This window comes from Phalangium opilio, unplaced genomic scaffold, assembly GCF_054372755.1.
Source record: "Phalangium opilio isolate 3A_F unplaced genomic scaffold, DU_Popi_V2 ptg000009l_1, whole genome shotgun sequence".
Taxonomy (NCBI): domain Eukaryota; kingdom Metazoa; phylum Arthropoda; class Arachnida; order Opiliones; family Phalangiidae; genus Phalangium; species Phalangium opilio.
The window spans coordinates 4,331,649-4,346,983 of NW_028324146.1; the positions used below are offsets into that span (position 1 = coordinate 4,331,649).

Below are 15,335 nucleotides of genomic sequence, written 5' to 3' on the forward strand. Positions count from 1 at the left end.
TCGTGGGAAAACGTACTAGTTGCCTTCAGTTCCTTGCTAAATCTAAACAAGGGTAACTTATTATAAATTGTAAAGAGACGAAAAGAGAATTGAAGTCACGATGTACGAACGAAGAAGGTAGGCAGTCATTGTTAGGCTTTCTGATTCGTAGTAACACTTTTGAAGGGAAGGTTATGGAAGCGTTAAATCGTTACATTATCGTCTTAATAATAATTGGATTCACTCTCTGGCCGCCACCAAAAGGGGAACCACAGGGAGTTTACCAGCATCCCCTGTACCTAAAGGATGAACAAAGGCACCCTTTTTTAGTTTTCAACGCCCGCGACCCACAACTCCATGGGGCAGAAAATCGCCAATGGTCCAACTATCGCCAGCAGATTCATTATCATTTTCGACGCAAAAATATAAACAAGACGTCGCACACAGGTCTTTTCAGTTATTTCAAAATTTGAAATTGATTTTTACCGCTTTTCGTTAACCGACTAAAGTGATTTTTCCTGAACAATTTTGAAATCCATATTTTTTTCTAGAAAAGTCACAATTTTGTGGCTAAAGCTGCTAGTACCAAAAATTTATATATATTAATTCTACAACTAAAGAAAGATTAACAAATCAATGTGAAATTCCCATTCCCAAAATATCACGCCCATTTTCAAATTCCCTTATTGCACCAGGTTTTCCAGGGTTACAAGGGTCTTCTTACAAAACTGCTATTTAATTTTATGGTATTTTTCGAGGCTTCGAGAACTCCATCATTATTGGTCTGTTCCGAATCGAATTTGAAATTTTGATAACCGGCGATTATATAAAATGTTTAACAATTAATCGAAGTGAATCAAATGATTATTTCGGATATCTAAAAAAAAAAAAAGAAAACTGTACAAGAATAAAACATTTGAGGAGAAACAATTTTGAAAAATATTTAGACTTCTCTATAAGGACGAATCATTAAAAATTACTTTAATCGAACTAATAACTATCGAAGCGCTTAATCCACTTAAGAACCAGTCGATTAAGCGCTTCGATAGTTATTTTCTTTCAATTATTCGACAATATTTAAATCATGTTTGAAGTTAAATTAACGTGTTTTCTTAGATCATTTGCCTTAAAGTGCAAATTTCCAATTCCTAAATATTTTTCTTTTGAAATATTTGGAATTTGAGCTATCGACGAATTACAATAGATTTAAGAAAGTAACCGCGAAAACGTGTACGTCAACGTGTAGAACGTACCACTTAAAATTTTAGTTAAGTTTAAATTTAACATGAAATTGCAGTCTATATTTAACGATCTAGACGTTGACGTACGTGTCTTTTGTCAATTTATAAAACTCGAAAAGCAGAAAAATCTGAAACGGTGCTCCCCATGGACAGCCGCATAAACGCCGATCATAACCCTATCCAAATTCATAAACCCCATCCCCGCATCCTAATACAACACGAAGAATTTTAGAGCACCTTAAAAACGCGCAAACCACACCACATTGAACACCAGAGAGCGCTACTATCAAGGCGTCCTAAACATCGCGCTAAAATTAAAAGACGGATTACACAATAAAAAAAGGCGTCCGTTACGTTAAGTCACGGTTGAAAGATGCCCCCGATTTAAGGCACGGAGCTCGCGTGAGAGATAACAACGGCAGTAAGATTTCTACGAATAATTTTCAATCTATTTCCATCATCGCCGGGATAAAGACAGGTCGACAAAATCGAGGCGCGTTTTCAAATATGTCTTAGTATGTTCCAAAATAAACCGTTATTTTTTAATTACAGTTACAAACTAACTTTAAATATGTGAAAAAGTTTCATAAAATATATTTATTTACAAACAAAAAAAATCATTTTCTTTTAGCAGTGCAACTATATTACCCGAAAGTTTTGTACGGTACAATATGCATCGTTTATATTTAAGCGCGCTGGTGGTTTTCCTAAGCCTAACTTTGTCAAAAGGTGAAAATACCACAACTACCAGTATAACATCAGAGGAAGTAACCGAAGTGTTATCATCTACGGTGAAAACTAATACAACGAACGATACAAATATCGATACTGATTCTAGACAAGCCAAATTAGACGAAAGACAATATTCTTCCGGATCGGGAGGTTACGGAAGCGTCCAAGTAGCGACTAGTAACGACAAGTACCCGTCGTATAGTGACTATAAACCATCGAGTGATGTGGGTTATAAACCAAGTTACGGCGGAATTTACAAACCGACTTATCAAACATCATCAAGTAGCGGTAATTACAAGCCCTATAAACCCAATGGTGGTCAGAGTAGTTACCAAAACTACGGTGGTGGAAAGCCGAATTATCAAGGTAGCGGAGGAGGTAGCTATCAAGGAAGCGGTGGGAACTATCAAGGAAGCGGCGGAAGCTATCAAGGAAGCGGCGGGAGCTATCAAGGAAGCGGCGGGAGCTATCAAGGAAGCGGCGGGAGCTATCAAGGAAGCGGAGGAAGCTATCAAGGAAACGGCGGAGGCTATCAAGGAAACGGAGGAAGTTATCAAGGAAACGGTGGAAGCTATCAAGGAAGCGGAGGAAGTTATCAACAGGGAAGCGGAAGTGGGAGTTGGCAGTCGCAGAATAGCAAACCCAGTTATACTAATAATAATAAGCAATGGACGCAACAGTCGTCTAATCATGTAAGTAAATCATTTTCAATTACCAATGATGCATAAAATAAAGGGGTCAAGGTAAAATTACTCGATAAGGGCAAATCAAAGGCGTCACTGTGCTTGTGTGCGCGTCTAGCGTGATAAGTGCTTATTTTATCGATGAACGTTTCTCATTTGTCTGAGATGATCTATGCAGTGTTAAGTCCATCAAAACTAGAGCTTACTCGAGAAATTAAAATTTCCAAACAACAGATTAATTCAGACAAAAAAATATTTTTGAATTATTAAAAACAAGTGTATTAGCGTAAAGCTTTAGTATAAACAAATATGATATTATAATGTTAAATCTCGCAGAGATTTTGAGTATGTTACGGATTGAGTATAAATAGAAAATCACCACCGCGTCAACACTAAAAACCGAACTTAGTACGTATTTAGTGGAAGTCAACCTCGATAAACGCTATTTTACGAGAAATGTAAATTACCTCCATTTTAACGTGTTATTTGACACGTTGCTTAAAATTTGAATTTTAGGTCTATATCCCACGTGGTGGATTAATGTTTGGCTCTTTTTGCAAAATTCTAGAATCAACAAGTTGCCAATTTAAACGAATGCAGCGGTCAACAAGCTTGCAACGCCATTTTCCTTCGTATGAATTATACGCATCGTCTATGCAGTTGTCCTAGTAGTAACGGAAAGCAAGGACGATGTTCCGAATCCAGAAATGCCTATGATGGATACACGATGGAGCTAGCCACTAGGCCTATCAAAAGAGTAAGTCAATCTTCTATACATATTAAAGTTCATGTTCGAATGTTAGTTCCGTAAACATTAATGGGATTGCGATGAAACTTCGGTGAGTTTTTGTGCGTACGTCAACGAAGGGTTCAGAACAGTCTGGGATATAAGAATATTTTTAAAGTAGTCCTCGGGAACATTGACCCCCTTAGTGTCCGAAATAATAAACTGGTCCCCACATTTCTCGCCTATAGATTTGCAATTAATAAACTGGTCCCCATATTTCTCGCCTATAGATTTGCAATTAATAAACTGGTCCCCACATTTCTTCGCCTATAGATTTGCAATTAATAAACTGGTCCCCGCCTATCTTCGCCTATAGATTTCCAATTAATAAACTGGTCCCCGCCTATCTTCGCCTATAGATTTCCAATTAATAAACTGGTCCCCGCCTATCTTCGCCTATAGATTTCCAATTAATAAACTGGTCCCCGCCTATCTTCGCCTATAGATTTCCAATTAATAAACTGGTCCCCGCCTATCTTCGCCTATAGATTTCCAATTAATAAACTGGTCCCCGCCTATCTTCGCCTATAGATTTCCAATTAATAAACTGGTCCCCGCCTATCTTCGCCTATAGATTTCCAATTAATAAACTGGTCCCGAGGACCAGTAACCCCCACTTCTTGAATTTAAGAAAGTGTGCTTTTTCCCTTATGAACTTTGATCCGCAAAGATCTTCACAGGCTTAATGGCTAGGTCGCTATAACACTGGTCAACGTCGCTTACCTTTCACCAGTTATTAATATACTAAGCTCTCACTTTGACAAGGACAAGCCTGTGATTACAAAACGGATATGTATGAAAAGAAAAATTACGATTGCGGCATTTTCATAACTCTCACAAGTACCGTTTCATACTGTTAAACCTAACAGAAATCTATATTAAATTTCGTATTGAATATAACTAATACTGCAAATTCAATTGTCAGACTAGATAGAAAAATTAAGAATGCTACAATTCAGCTAATACAAATCAAAAGCTTAAATGCCTTCAGTTAGTGTTAGGAAATGTTGTCAAGACATACTTATTGAACAGTGTTACGTATTACTTAGTGCTTCGCGAGTACTCGATAAGAGTCGAGTACTCGATCGAGTATCGAGCCAACTACTCGGCTCGATACTCGATAAGAGATTTTCTGAGACTCGAAAAAAGTTTCGAGTATTAAACATAGGCTAGATAAATACTCGAACCTGCTTATGGTAGAATATATCTTCCCAATACAAGCTCGAAGCTGGTAAAACATCTCTTAATTTTATTTGCCTGTAAACAGTCACTCAAAACTCATTTTTCTTAAAACTTACGTTGCGATTGCATAATAATAAAATTTTTAGATATTATGAATTAATGAAAGTAGTTGTTCACTTGTTCATAATCAAGATGACATAGAAAACTGTATCAAATCACGATCCCTAAAGAGACATAAGGGAAACATTGTACGCACAATTTATGTAAATATGTCATAATTTTACTGAAAAATCTGACAAGGAGGAACGCGAAGGCGTTTCTACAGACCGAAACGACAAATTTGCTTACATTAACAGGATTTTTTTTGTATAAATTTAAATACGTTTCGCGTTCGTGACTCTTTTGAGTTTATTCGATCCAAAAAAATTGTGTTAAAAGGAGGGGTGTATAATAAGTGGGTACGTCGCTTGCAATTTCAAAGTCAACCCTTGAAATCTTCATACCCAATTTCGAGCTGTTTCTTTCTGCACCCCCGTTACTAATGGGAACGTGTAAGATTTTGAATTGTTCATTTATAAGAGTAAAATTTGTAATTGCGAATAATAACGCATTGTATCATCAACAGTTAACACGGATATTGTATTATAGGTTACCTAATTCTGCCGCTAATTACCATAAAATTTATGACAAAACAAAAAATGGGGGTAATTCTCTAACTTTTTAAACGAGTTATCGCAAGTGATAACTATCGTCAACCTCGTGTGTTCTATGAGAGCGCGCTATCTAAATAGGTAATTAGTCACAGGTGTCATCAAACCTTGAACGAAAAGTGGCGGATGTCTCGCGAATTCCCCTCGTGCTGATAAAGAAACAAGGCGGTCAAGTTAAACTTTTACCGTCTTTAGTTAACTTATAAAGCAAGCGATAACTCATCGACCTGCTTAACCCTTTCGACAAGTTATCACTCTCGTGATAATTAAAAACGGTAAAATTTTAACTTTAGCACCTTGTTTTTATTTATTAGCGCGAGGGAAATTCACGGGACATCCACCACTTTTCGTTCAAGGTTTGATAACACCTAAGACTAATCACCTATTTAGATATCGAGCTCACATAGAGCGCACAAGGTTGACAACAACCCTTTAGACGATAGTTATCACTTGCGATAAGTCGCTTAAAAAGTTAGAGAATTGCCCCAATAGAAATATGCCAATGAAAACTAGTTTTTTTGGTAGAAGCGACCCCTGATGGAGGAGGCAGAGTAAATAGGTATAAACAAGTATTTGGGGACGACCATTTCATTTTCAGACAAAACCCTATCTATAACACGGGAAAGAACCTTCCCTAACAAATTTGGCATTAAGGCGCAATAGAAATGTCATACTTGCGATTTTATACAGGGTGCTACAAAAAGAGTGGGAGGACCAAAGTAATGTTTCAGAGAAGACCCCTTAAGTTTAAGGAAGAAACTAAAAGACTAAGCCACTTTACTTTGGGTCACAACGTATTTATTATGGTCTTAGTAATATAGTTTCTAAACTTTTTTTTTCAGAAAACGCCAATGACATTGCTTAAAACTTGTCAACCTTTGAACACGCTACGTGCCTGCCGTAACCCCAAGGACTGGTCTCTTCTGGCTTTGCAAAATGTTCGTACGGGCAAGGCTCAATACTTGGTGACGTGTCGATGCCCCAATTGGGCTTCTCTAGAGGGGCCAGTAGCGCACGAAACACCAGCATACGCCGATATCCCCGGAATCAGAGTTTACGGAATGCTATGTTGGAGCGGAAGTAGAGGTAGTCGATTTCAAGCTAAAGGTAAGTTTTGCCACAGTATCATGTTTTTTTTTTTCAAGTAGAGATGGGCAGGTACTGATATTTGGCTAAACCGATATATCTGTATCGGTTTAAACTGGTATCGGCCCATCTCTATTTGCAAGCTAAAAATCATCATAGCGTTACTAAAGGGCAACATATCTCCCTCAATAGAGAGCTTATGGTTAGGGGAGAAGGTAAGAATTGTCACAAAATTTAAACGGCCATAATTAATAGTGGGTTGAAAGCAAGGGGAAAGATAAATTCTCAAGAAAATTTGCGAAAACCGTAGTAAGACTTGGGAGAGTGTGACGTACCACTAACTCAAATGAAAACCCTATAATGTTAAAGCTCGTAATTTCAAAATTAAAAACATGGCTTGACGAATTTCTCAAATACATATGCAAACGACTACTGTATTAGACTCCAGAACTTGCTTAAACCGTTTTAACGCAAAACTTTAACATGGGAACAAACCTTATTGTTATTATATTACTTATGGATCGCTTATGTATTCTGTTCAAATATACCTTATTGGGGTGTTTGACCACCTAGTCTTCTTAAGACTAGGTATAGATATGGCTTCAAACAAAACTAGGACTGGTAACGTTGAAGCCCTATGTATTGTCTTAGGACCTACAAACCCCATGTTTCGTCATAACCATCTATCAAGCCGATATTTGCTATAATGACCTAAGAACAAAACAGGAACTCTATGGTCTAGATGGAACCCTGGCTTAGTGCATAGTAATCATTCTTGAGCTGTTAATCAGAGTTAAATAATTTCTAAATTCTCTTATTTCAGACCCAGCTCCAGATTTCCCATGGGATATCGTCATAAAATTCGTCAAATCCGGCAGACTGAACTAAAGATTGAATCTGAACTAAAAACGGAGAACTACCACAAAACTTTTAATTCCTCAGTGCCCTAGACTTAGACCTTAACTTTGATACTTATTCAGATGTCGCGAAATATTTGGTTTGCTGTTTCAAATTACTCCCATACCAGATATCGACCCTACTGTTAATTTATTAGCTTACAGCGAGACCAAAATGAGCAGACACCCTTGATCTTAACGATTTAGATTGATAACATAAACTGTTCAAATTCCATAAAATTTCTGTCCCATTTTGAAATTCCACGACTTTCTGTAAACATTTCAGGCCAATATTAAGAATATATTTTTATTAATCAACTCTTTAGGTTATGTGCTAAAACCTATTGTAACGCGCAACGCTGGAACGTTGCAACAATTTTCCCAAAACCAAGAAATTAACAAGGCTAAAATCTAGTTCTTAGACTATTTGGCGCATTTTAAAATTCCCTGACTTATCCAGGTTCACCCTGACCTGCGGGAAGACTATTTTAATTAGGTTATAATTTTTTTCAATCCCAACCGATTAATAACTTGTCTAACCATTTTATACTCTCTGTAAGACAGAGATACCTGTAAAAATCTAAATATATTCGGATTAGGAGTGCGCCAAGAGAAATCGAATTACAAATGGATGAATTTTCGAGAGTGTAAAAAAAATTTATATTTTTCAAATAAATTATTTTTGTTTATGGTAAAAAAATGAGGTGGCTTACTTGGCTCTGTATTTTACCCTCCTCTTTGATTTTACCCTTACGTACTCTTATGAATTTGAAAAAAAAACAAGATATGCCCCAAGGCATATTAACGCTTTTTGCAGTGTGATATTTGTCTTTAACAAAACCCGAAATAGGGATATTCACACCGGCAACGTCAGTTCCATTCACGCTACCAATAAGGAAAGGCGTGGAAAAGTATAGGAAAAATATCGACAACTAAACAACAATCGTAGTGGCGCAAACGTAGAGTACCCGCATCCCACACCGGCGTCGTCAGTCACTAGTAAGTTCGAGCCCCGCTAGCTCCGAAAGACCGCATTTTCTCGTCGAAAATATGATCGAATTTAGTATAGGCCTAGATGTCGCTAGTGCGGTGCAGAATCAAATTCCGGCGAACTCTGCCGCGTAATTTAAATTTACGAAAATGTACGCGAACGCGAAACAGCCAGCCTGCCTACCTACCTGCCTGCCTGCCTGCAAGCCTGCCAGCAAGCCTGCTTCCAGGGGTCACCGTATAAAGCTTATTGCTATAGGCAAAAAGCTTAAAAATGAAGTCGTCACTATTTTGTTATTTACTTGTCGCATTTCCTTATAAAATAAGTAGTTTAACAGCAAAATGTTAAATTCCATTGCAACCTTTCCAAAACGTTTTCAAAGTGTCTCAAGCTTAAATGGAGCAGTGGTAACACGTCATCATGAAGTCAACATTAATGGTAACCGATTTCCCCACTCATATATTAGAAGCCAGCCCTACAAGACTTAAAAATTGCCATAGAAAACAACTTAATTCACTAGTTGTAATGGTGTACGATTTTCAAGATATTTTTCCCCTACCACTACATTAAAGTAACTTGTAAGACGGGGAAACATTTACGACCAGGTCCTATTTTCTATGACCAGGTTAGATAATATACATTAAAGGGACTGTAAAGAGGTCGGCGGACCGTTGAATTTCTTTTTTTAAAAAAAACTCACCCGACCCATCCTCCCCTCTCTTGTGATTGGTTGTGATCCGCCCTGCTTCGGCGTTTCCCCAGTTCTGACCCGCGAGAGTCCGAGACCCCCACTGCGTTTGCTAGAAGGAAAGACTTTCGTTTTGCTCACCCCCCCCCCCCGGGATTGTGACGTCAATAACGACGTTTTCAAAAAATATTTCCAACGGTCCGCCGACCTCTTTAGAGACCCTTTAATATATATTTCCAAATATTATCTTTATAAATCTTTAGGTTACATTTTGCAACAGTAATGTATGAAGCTGCAACACTGTCAAATTCCCCGAGTTCTTTAAATCCCCAACCCTTTGGTTCGTTTTTAAATTCCCTTGCTCTCAGGGTTTTCCCTGACTTTTTTGCAACCCTGTCCATTAGCAATCGAAATTCACTCCAAACAAATCCCACAGAATCAAATCAAAACATAAGTAGCCAATAAGTAGGCAAAAACTATTGACTTACCCAAGGCCTCAGCTGTGACTTGAATATTACAACTATACATCGCCGCCATCAAACGTTGAGGTTGAGCTTGAAACGCTTTCCGACACAAGTCCTTAACAGTGGACATAATCTGTCCGGCAACTGGTCCATAAGGCATTCCTTCTGAACAATCTTCGTCGTTGGATTCCACCGCATCCCATCGTTCCACGATAAAACACACTCCCATCATTGGTTCCTCGCACATCGGACCGGCTAACGTGGCCAATTGGAATCCGCTAATGAAGGTACTATCGTAATCCGACTGGGCAATCGCGCTGTCGGTATCGTTACTAGTCCATAACGATCGCCGATACTTTGATCGATTCAGTAAAATATTAGGTCCGCAATATCGTGGACCAAACGACCAAATCTGATCGAACGACTCATTCCATTCCGAATCTTCCAACGACTTGAAACACTTTTCTAACGATGATTTGAACTCGGCGACTGATTTCAAATTCGGCTGCTTCGATAATACTTTTAAAATGTCACTATTTTTGTCCAAGAGTTCGACTATCGGTTGAGGTATGGGTGTAGTGCGGATTCGTATCGTTGAGCGTTTATCGGGGGTTTGCATTTCAACTGATCCTTGCGGGAGCGTTTGTTTTTCTTGATCTTCTTTAACGGTTTTAGTAACGTAGTTCTTGTCGTCGATGACTTCGTTAACCATGTCAATTTTGGGTGGAATTATCACAGTTTCACGAAATGGGACGATAGGAGCCGAAACGTTGATTTCTATTTTGGCGTACCTAATAATTGTCAATGTAAATCATTAATTTGTGCACGATATACCTACGGTATCAGTGCACCCTCTCAACATTTAAACATTAATTTAAAGGGTATGCGAATTTACAATTTCATATCATATTTTAGCACGAAAGTGGTATTATGTTACACTTTCGAGTCTCTACTTCCAAAATATCAAGTAAAATATATTTGTAAAATAAGTTCAGCTAGCTAATTGGACCAAGTCATCTTGCGACTTATTGCCATTTATCTAACGCCTTTACAATGCATAGAGGGGTGCAGGGGGCTAGCCCCTATGCCACAGCTAACCGACAGCGCCCTATACTAACTATTACCGTTAACCTCTGCAAGTTTTGATGGAAAGGAGAAACCGGGTTAGACCGCGGAGGAAAACTCCTTTTAACAAGCGGGGAGAGAACTTGCAAACTCTACGCAGAAAGATTTTTCCCAGATTTTTCATAATATAATATAATATATAATTGAACCAAAGTTTCTAATTTTAAAATCCATTAAAAACTCACGAAAACTCAGTTTCGATATATCAACAATTTTGTCTTCTTGAGCTTGTTTGCCCGTTTTATGACATCACAATGACGTGAGGAAAAAAAGCGCGGTAATCCTACACGCGTCTCGAGCTTCTCGCCAGTCTAAACTCTGGGTCTGATAGCGGAGAGAGTGGCACCATTTCACGTGAAAAATATATCTGTGACGTCACCCAACGGGAAACGTTTTAGCCTTTCGTAAAAAGTGGATTTCAAATAATTTCATACGAAGCATTTTCAAATGCATATTGCGGCCAAATAAGCAGAAATGGGAGAATTAAAAGCTTGATATTTTTGAATTAATTCTATCTTTTGTTATATAAATCAGAGGTTTTTATACAAGATGTTCTTTATCTGGCAATGATTTTTGCAAACCAATAACCCGAATTTTGTCTGATAAGTATTAGCTCTCGTTTACTATAATCATTATAAATTTCCATAAATAACCTTTCCCTATTATTTCCAGAACCAATATGTGAAACCACAATGTTAAGCCATTAACCATTTCACTAAAAAACTTCAAATTACCTTTCTTTGAGGTCATCCAAACACCTTTCAAGATGCAAACCTCCAGCTGTAACGAGAACATGTTCACCAGTTTCTTGAACCAATACTTGAACGCATGGGTCAGCTTGATTTAGAAGTTTTAGGCCTTGGACTAAAGCTGGCATTTCACCTAAGTAAAAACCAAGCAAACAAATCCATTGTACAGGTACAGTGGGTGCAAATAATAGGTTTCAACACGACAAAAGGTTCGCCAAAACAACAACATTAATAAAAATTTAATAGAATAGGCCTTTCTGAGTCCGAATAAATTTAGAGAAATCTTGGGTGAAAAGTCCGATGCGCGACTAGCAATTGATAGATTCGTTAAGTTTCATCTTTATGGAGATGAATTTGAATCAATGAACGAAAACAGGAATGTATGGAGGGGCTGGAATGGCTAATGGGGCTCTCGTTGTACCCTTGATGGTGGAAATATAAGGCGAGTCCTTTTTTGTTGAGAAGTGTAGCTCCTCCCCCTACGTCTGTTTAGCTGTCTACCAAAGGCGAAAAATGTCATGACTCGTTAAAAAAGACATGGCATAAGTGACCTTTTAGATTATTTTAAGTTAAATGCGCTGATTGGCCGCCGTTCGCGTTCATATTCGATTCTCTCAGCCTAGGCAGAGTACCTAGGGTAGAGGGTGGAGAATTATAGCAAACAAGTTTTTTTGGCAGCCAATGAATGAATGAAAATAATTTAAGTGGTAAATACGATTTTTACGTCAGGCTATGATGTCACTAGCGTTAATTAAGACACGCCAGTTGTTTCCAAGATCATTTTACGCCGATTAGGATTTGACCTTAGCCATTCCAACCCCTCCATACATTCCTGACGAAAAGCATATAGAGACCATTCAACAGATGGAGACTTGTAGAATGTTTCCCGTTCTTTCGAAGGGAGTCCCAGCAGTGGGGCCTTAAAGCAAACTAATACTTACGACGAGTGAAATTCCTTCATCCACAATTGTCTCATAGTCGATTATAAAAAAAACGTCTTAATTGGTTTGGACCAAGGCCGAAAAAACAAACGATATGTGTGAGGTTTATCAATTGACTGAAGTTCAGATATCGCAATTTTTTTCCAATTATTTTTATCCACTCAATCCTTAATAATTAATTCAATCAGCTTATTTTACTGTTAATCGATCTATTCCCTCTAAATTAATTAAAAAAAATTACGCTTTTTCAAGAACAATTACATTTTCCGAAAACATTTTATCATGAAATTAATTATTTTGAAGGGATTTCGTGTTGAGCGTTCAGTATTGAATATAAAAACAATTACAAATTCCGAAAACATTTTATCATGATATTAATTATTTTGAAGGGATTTCGTGTTGAGCGTTCAGTATTGAATATAAAAACAATTACATATTCCGAAAACATTTTATCATGATATTAATTATTTTGAAGGGATTTAGTGTTGAGATATCAGTATTGAATATAAAAACAATTACATATTCCGAAAACATTTTATCATGATATTAATTATTTTGAAGGGATTTAGTGTTGAGCGTTCAGTATTGAATATTTGAAATATTCTACTGGATGTCTAAAAAGAGCAAGCGATCTTTGACATAACTCGAAAGGAAAATATAAATATTTAATGGATGCCAAATTTTGTTGCTAATTTCTTATAATAACTTTCAAATTGTTTGCCCAGATTAAGCCCCCTCCCCTCCCCCAAAATTTCAAACCCCAGCGACGCTGTGTGCTGGCGAAGGGACCAGGGCAACGAAAACAGGTGGCCAAAAAGTTATCATAAAAATTTGATATTGGTGGAAAAACTGTCAATGTTACACCCTTATTTATACTGATAACATATTTTGCTGCAAGAGTACAAATATATTTGAGCTAGAGTCCGACGCCGCGAAAAATAAGTCGGCGGCGGCGTTTGCACAGTTTAGGCATATTGGCGACGGCGCGCCGCCGGCGCGCCGTTCTATAAACCGGCGGCGGCGTTGCATACAATTTTATTGGCGGCGGCGGCGTTAGAGGCGTGTAAGTTCACAACGAGTGATTAATGTCGTATGTAGTTCTCAGTTGTGAAGTGGTGGTGTTCACAAGATCAGTCCATGTTCGAAAATACTGGTTGAAATCTCTTGAAACTTTAATGTGATTTGCAAAATAATGTTTGGTATTTTTGTGCGAAGTTTAAAATGTTTCTCTTTCCTGGCTTTTTGTAAGAACATTAGAACGAAAATTAAGCATAATTTAATGGCTTAGTCTCAAACAGTTTAAATTTATTTCCTTCAGCTTCACTGGTTCGAATCTCTTGAAATTTTAGTGAGAGGCATATTGAAAGGTTTTAAATTATCGTGCAAAATTTCAAAGTTTTGAAACGAATAGTTGTTTTCGTAAAATTTTCCTAAGCGACTAAATAGGTTGTAGGATTATGCACAAACAAAATTTTTTGGAAGTGAATTGTTCGTTTAAAAATTTTGAAACTTTGCATCATAATTTAAAACCCTTCAATATGCCTCTCACTAACATTTCAAGAGATTCGATCAAGTGAAACGGAAGAAACCTTTAAACCGTTCGAAGACCAAGCCCTTTAATTAGGGCTAATTTTCGTTTTAATATTTATTAAAAACTATAAAAGGAAATGATTTGAAAATTTCCAAAAAATAGCAAACGTTGTTTTGCACATCTCTTTAAAATTTCAAGAGATTTGAACCAGTTGTTTCAACATTCTGCCTAAATAACTGTGTTCCTCCCATAGCTGGCCTATGGCTCCTTCGATTTTTCGAGCGATAAAGCCCAAAATTACCAACACGCGCTTTTACATAGGAAAAACATTGGCGTGTGAAGCCAAAGAGTGATCCAGTGGGCTGTGGTTGTAGCAAGGAAGGCAGAAATGAGAACCAGTCAAGGATAGGAGTCTAGATCCGTGGAGTACAAATTTATTATGACTAGAATTTTTAAACTGGTCCCTCCTCAACTTTCTTAAAAGTTCTCAATTAATAAACTGATCCCAAGGACCTGTAAACCCCGGATTTAGAATAAAAAAAAACTGGTCAGAGCAATTATTAAACTGGTTTTGGACCTGTGGACCTGTGCTATTTCCAAGACTGGTTGGCACGCCCATGGAATACTGAAGGACCGATGGCAGCCCATAGAGCCCCATACTAAGCGACTAAACGACCAACGTTAAGCTTACTTCCCCCTTTTCAGCCCCAAAATGGAGGGGGGTTATGAAAAATGAAAATACCGAGTCAAATCCCGGAAGAAGCTAGCGCCATCTAGACAAAATGAGACGGTAGATGCTTCCCTCTTTAGAACGTTGATTCCCCCATATGTCCCCCACTATCCGGTTTGCTACTATCTGCCGCTAGAAGGCGAATTAACAAGTATTTTTCAACTTTCTCCCCCTGCCATCCGTCATTCAGTATTGGTTCGACCATGGCACGCCGGCGTACGCCGGTGATATTTCGGCGTCGCGGCGGGGCGGCGCGCTGTTTAAAAGTACGTACGGCGGCGGCGGGGTTAAAAACTGGAAATGTGGCGGCGCGCCGGCGTACTATCGGCGGCGTCGGACTCTAATTTGAGCGCCGCTTATGTCTAAAGATTAGAGGCGATATTACTAAAATATAGGCTATGGCTATCGGACTAAACATATTATTTTTCAAGTTCTCTAGATGTCGCCACTGTCAAGATACATCGCTATGATAAAGGCTATATAATTTTTCCAGGAGATGGCGCCACAAATCTAATATTCCATCTTTTATGACATCCCATTCACGACCAAATTGGGCGTTCACTTAAAAACGTTCTAATCTAAGTGTCTTTACTTACTTGGTTGTTTTGGTTCTAGGGCGACTCTCAGAATAGGAACATTCAAACGGTTCAAATCGACAAATGGAGGGCATGCCAAGCTAGTTGATAAAGTGGCAGACTTTAAAATATGATCTTCTAATCCGCCAATACCTGAAACGTTCCATGAGTTATGTAATGTCACTCATACAAGTCGAGAATATTGAAAGAAAGCTCCTAACACTCAAATCGAAAAATAAGTATAG

At 38.0% G+C, this 15,335-nt stretch overlaps 2 protein-coding genes across 4 annotated transcripts in view; one reads left to right on the top strand and one right to left on the bottom strand.

The window, feature by feature from the left end:
* Positions 1–15,335, bottom strand: part of LOC149713439 (elongation factor-like GTPase 1) — a 90,485-nt gene that overhangs the window by 61,780 nt on the left and 13,370 nt on the right. For all 3 annotated transcript variants that reach the window (XM_089848047.1, XM_089848039.1, XM_089848052.1), the window contains exons 15-17: positions 15,112–15,243; positions 11,299–11,446; positions 9,464–10,230 (exon numbers count right to left, since the gene is read on the bottom strand). In XM_089848047.1, coding sequence (XP_089704173.1) covers positions 9,464–10,230; positions 11,299–11,446; positions 15,112–15,243 — 1,047 coding nt within the window. The remainder of the gene's footprint in view (positions 1–9,463; positions 10,231–11,298; positions 11,447–15,111; positions 15,244–15,335) is intronic.
* Positions 1,892–7,990, top strand: dsx-c73A (doublesex cognate 73A). The gene is made up of 4 exons (XM_089849332.1): positions 1,892–2,644; positions 3,204–3,392; positions 6,157–6,421; positions 7,224–7,990. The coding sequence occupies exons 1-4, from the start codon at positions 1,892–1,894 to the stop codon at positions 7,286–7,288; spliced, it is 1,272 nt and encodes a 423-aa protein (XP_089705458.1). The 3' UTR covers positions 7,289–7,990.

Coding starts and splice junctions, on each gene's coding strand:
- dsx-c73A (XM_089849332.1), top strand. CDS start 1,892: ATGCATCGTTTATATTTAAGCGCGCTGGTGGTTTTCCTAAGCCTAACT. Junction 2,645..3,203: donor CGCAACAGTCGTCTAATCAT/GTAAGTAAATCA, acceptor GCAAAATTCTAG/AATCAACAAGTTGCCAATTT. Junction 3,393..6,156: donor CCACTAGGCCTATCAAAAGA/GTAAGTCAATCT, acceptor TTTTTTTTTCAG/AAAACGCCAATGACATTGCT.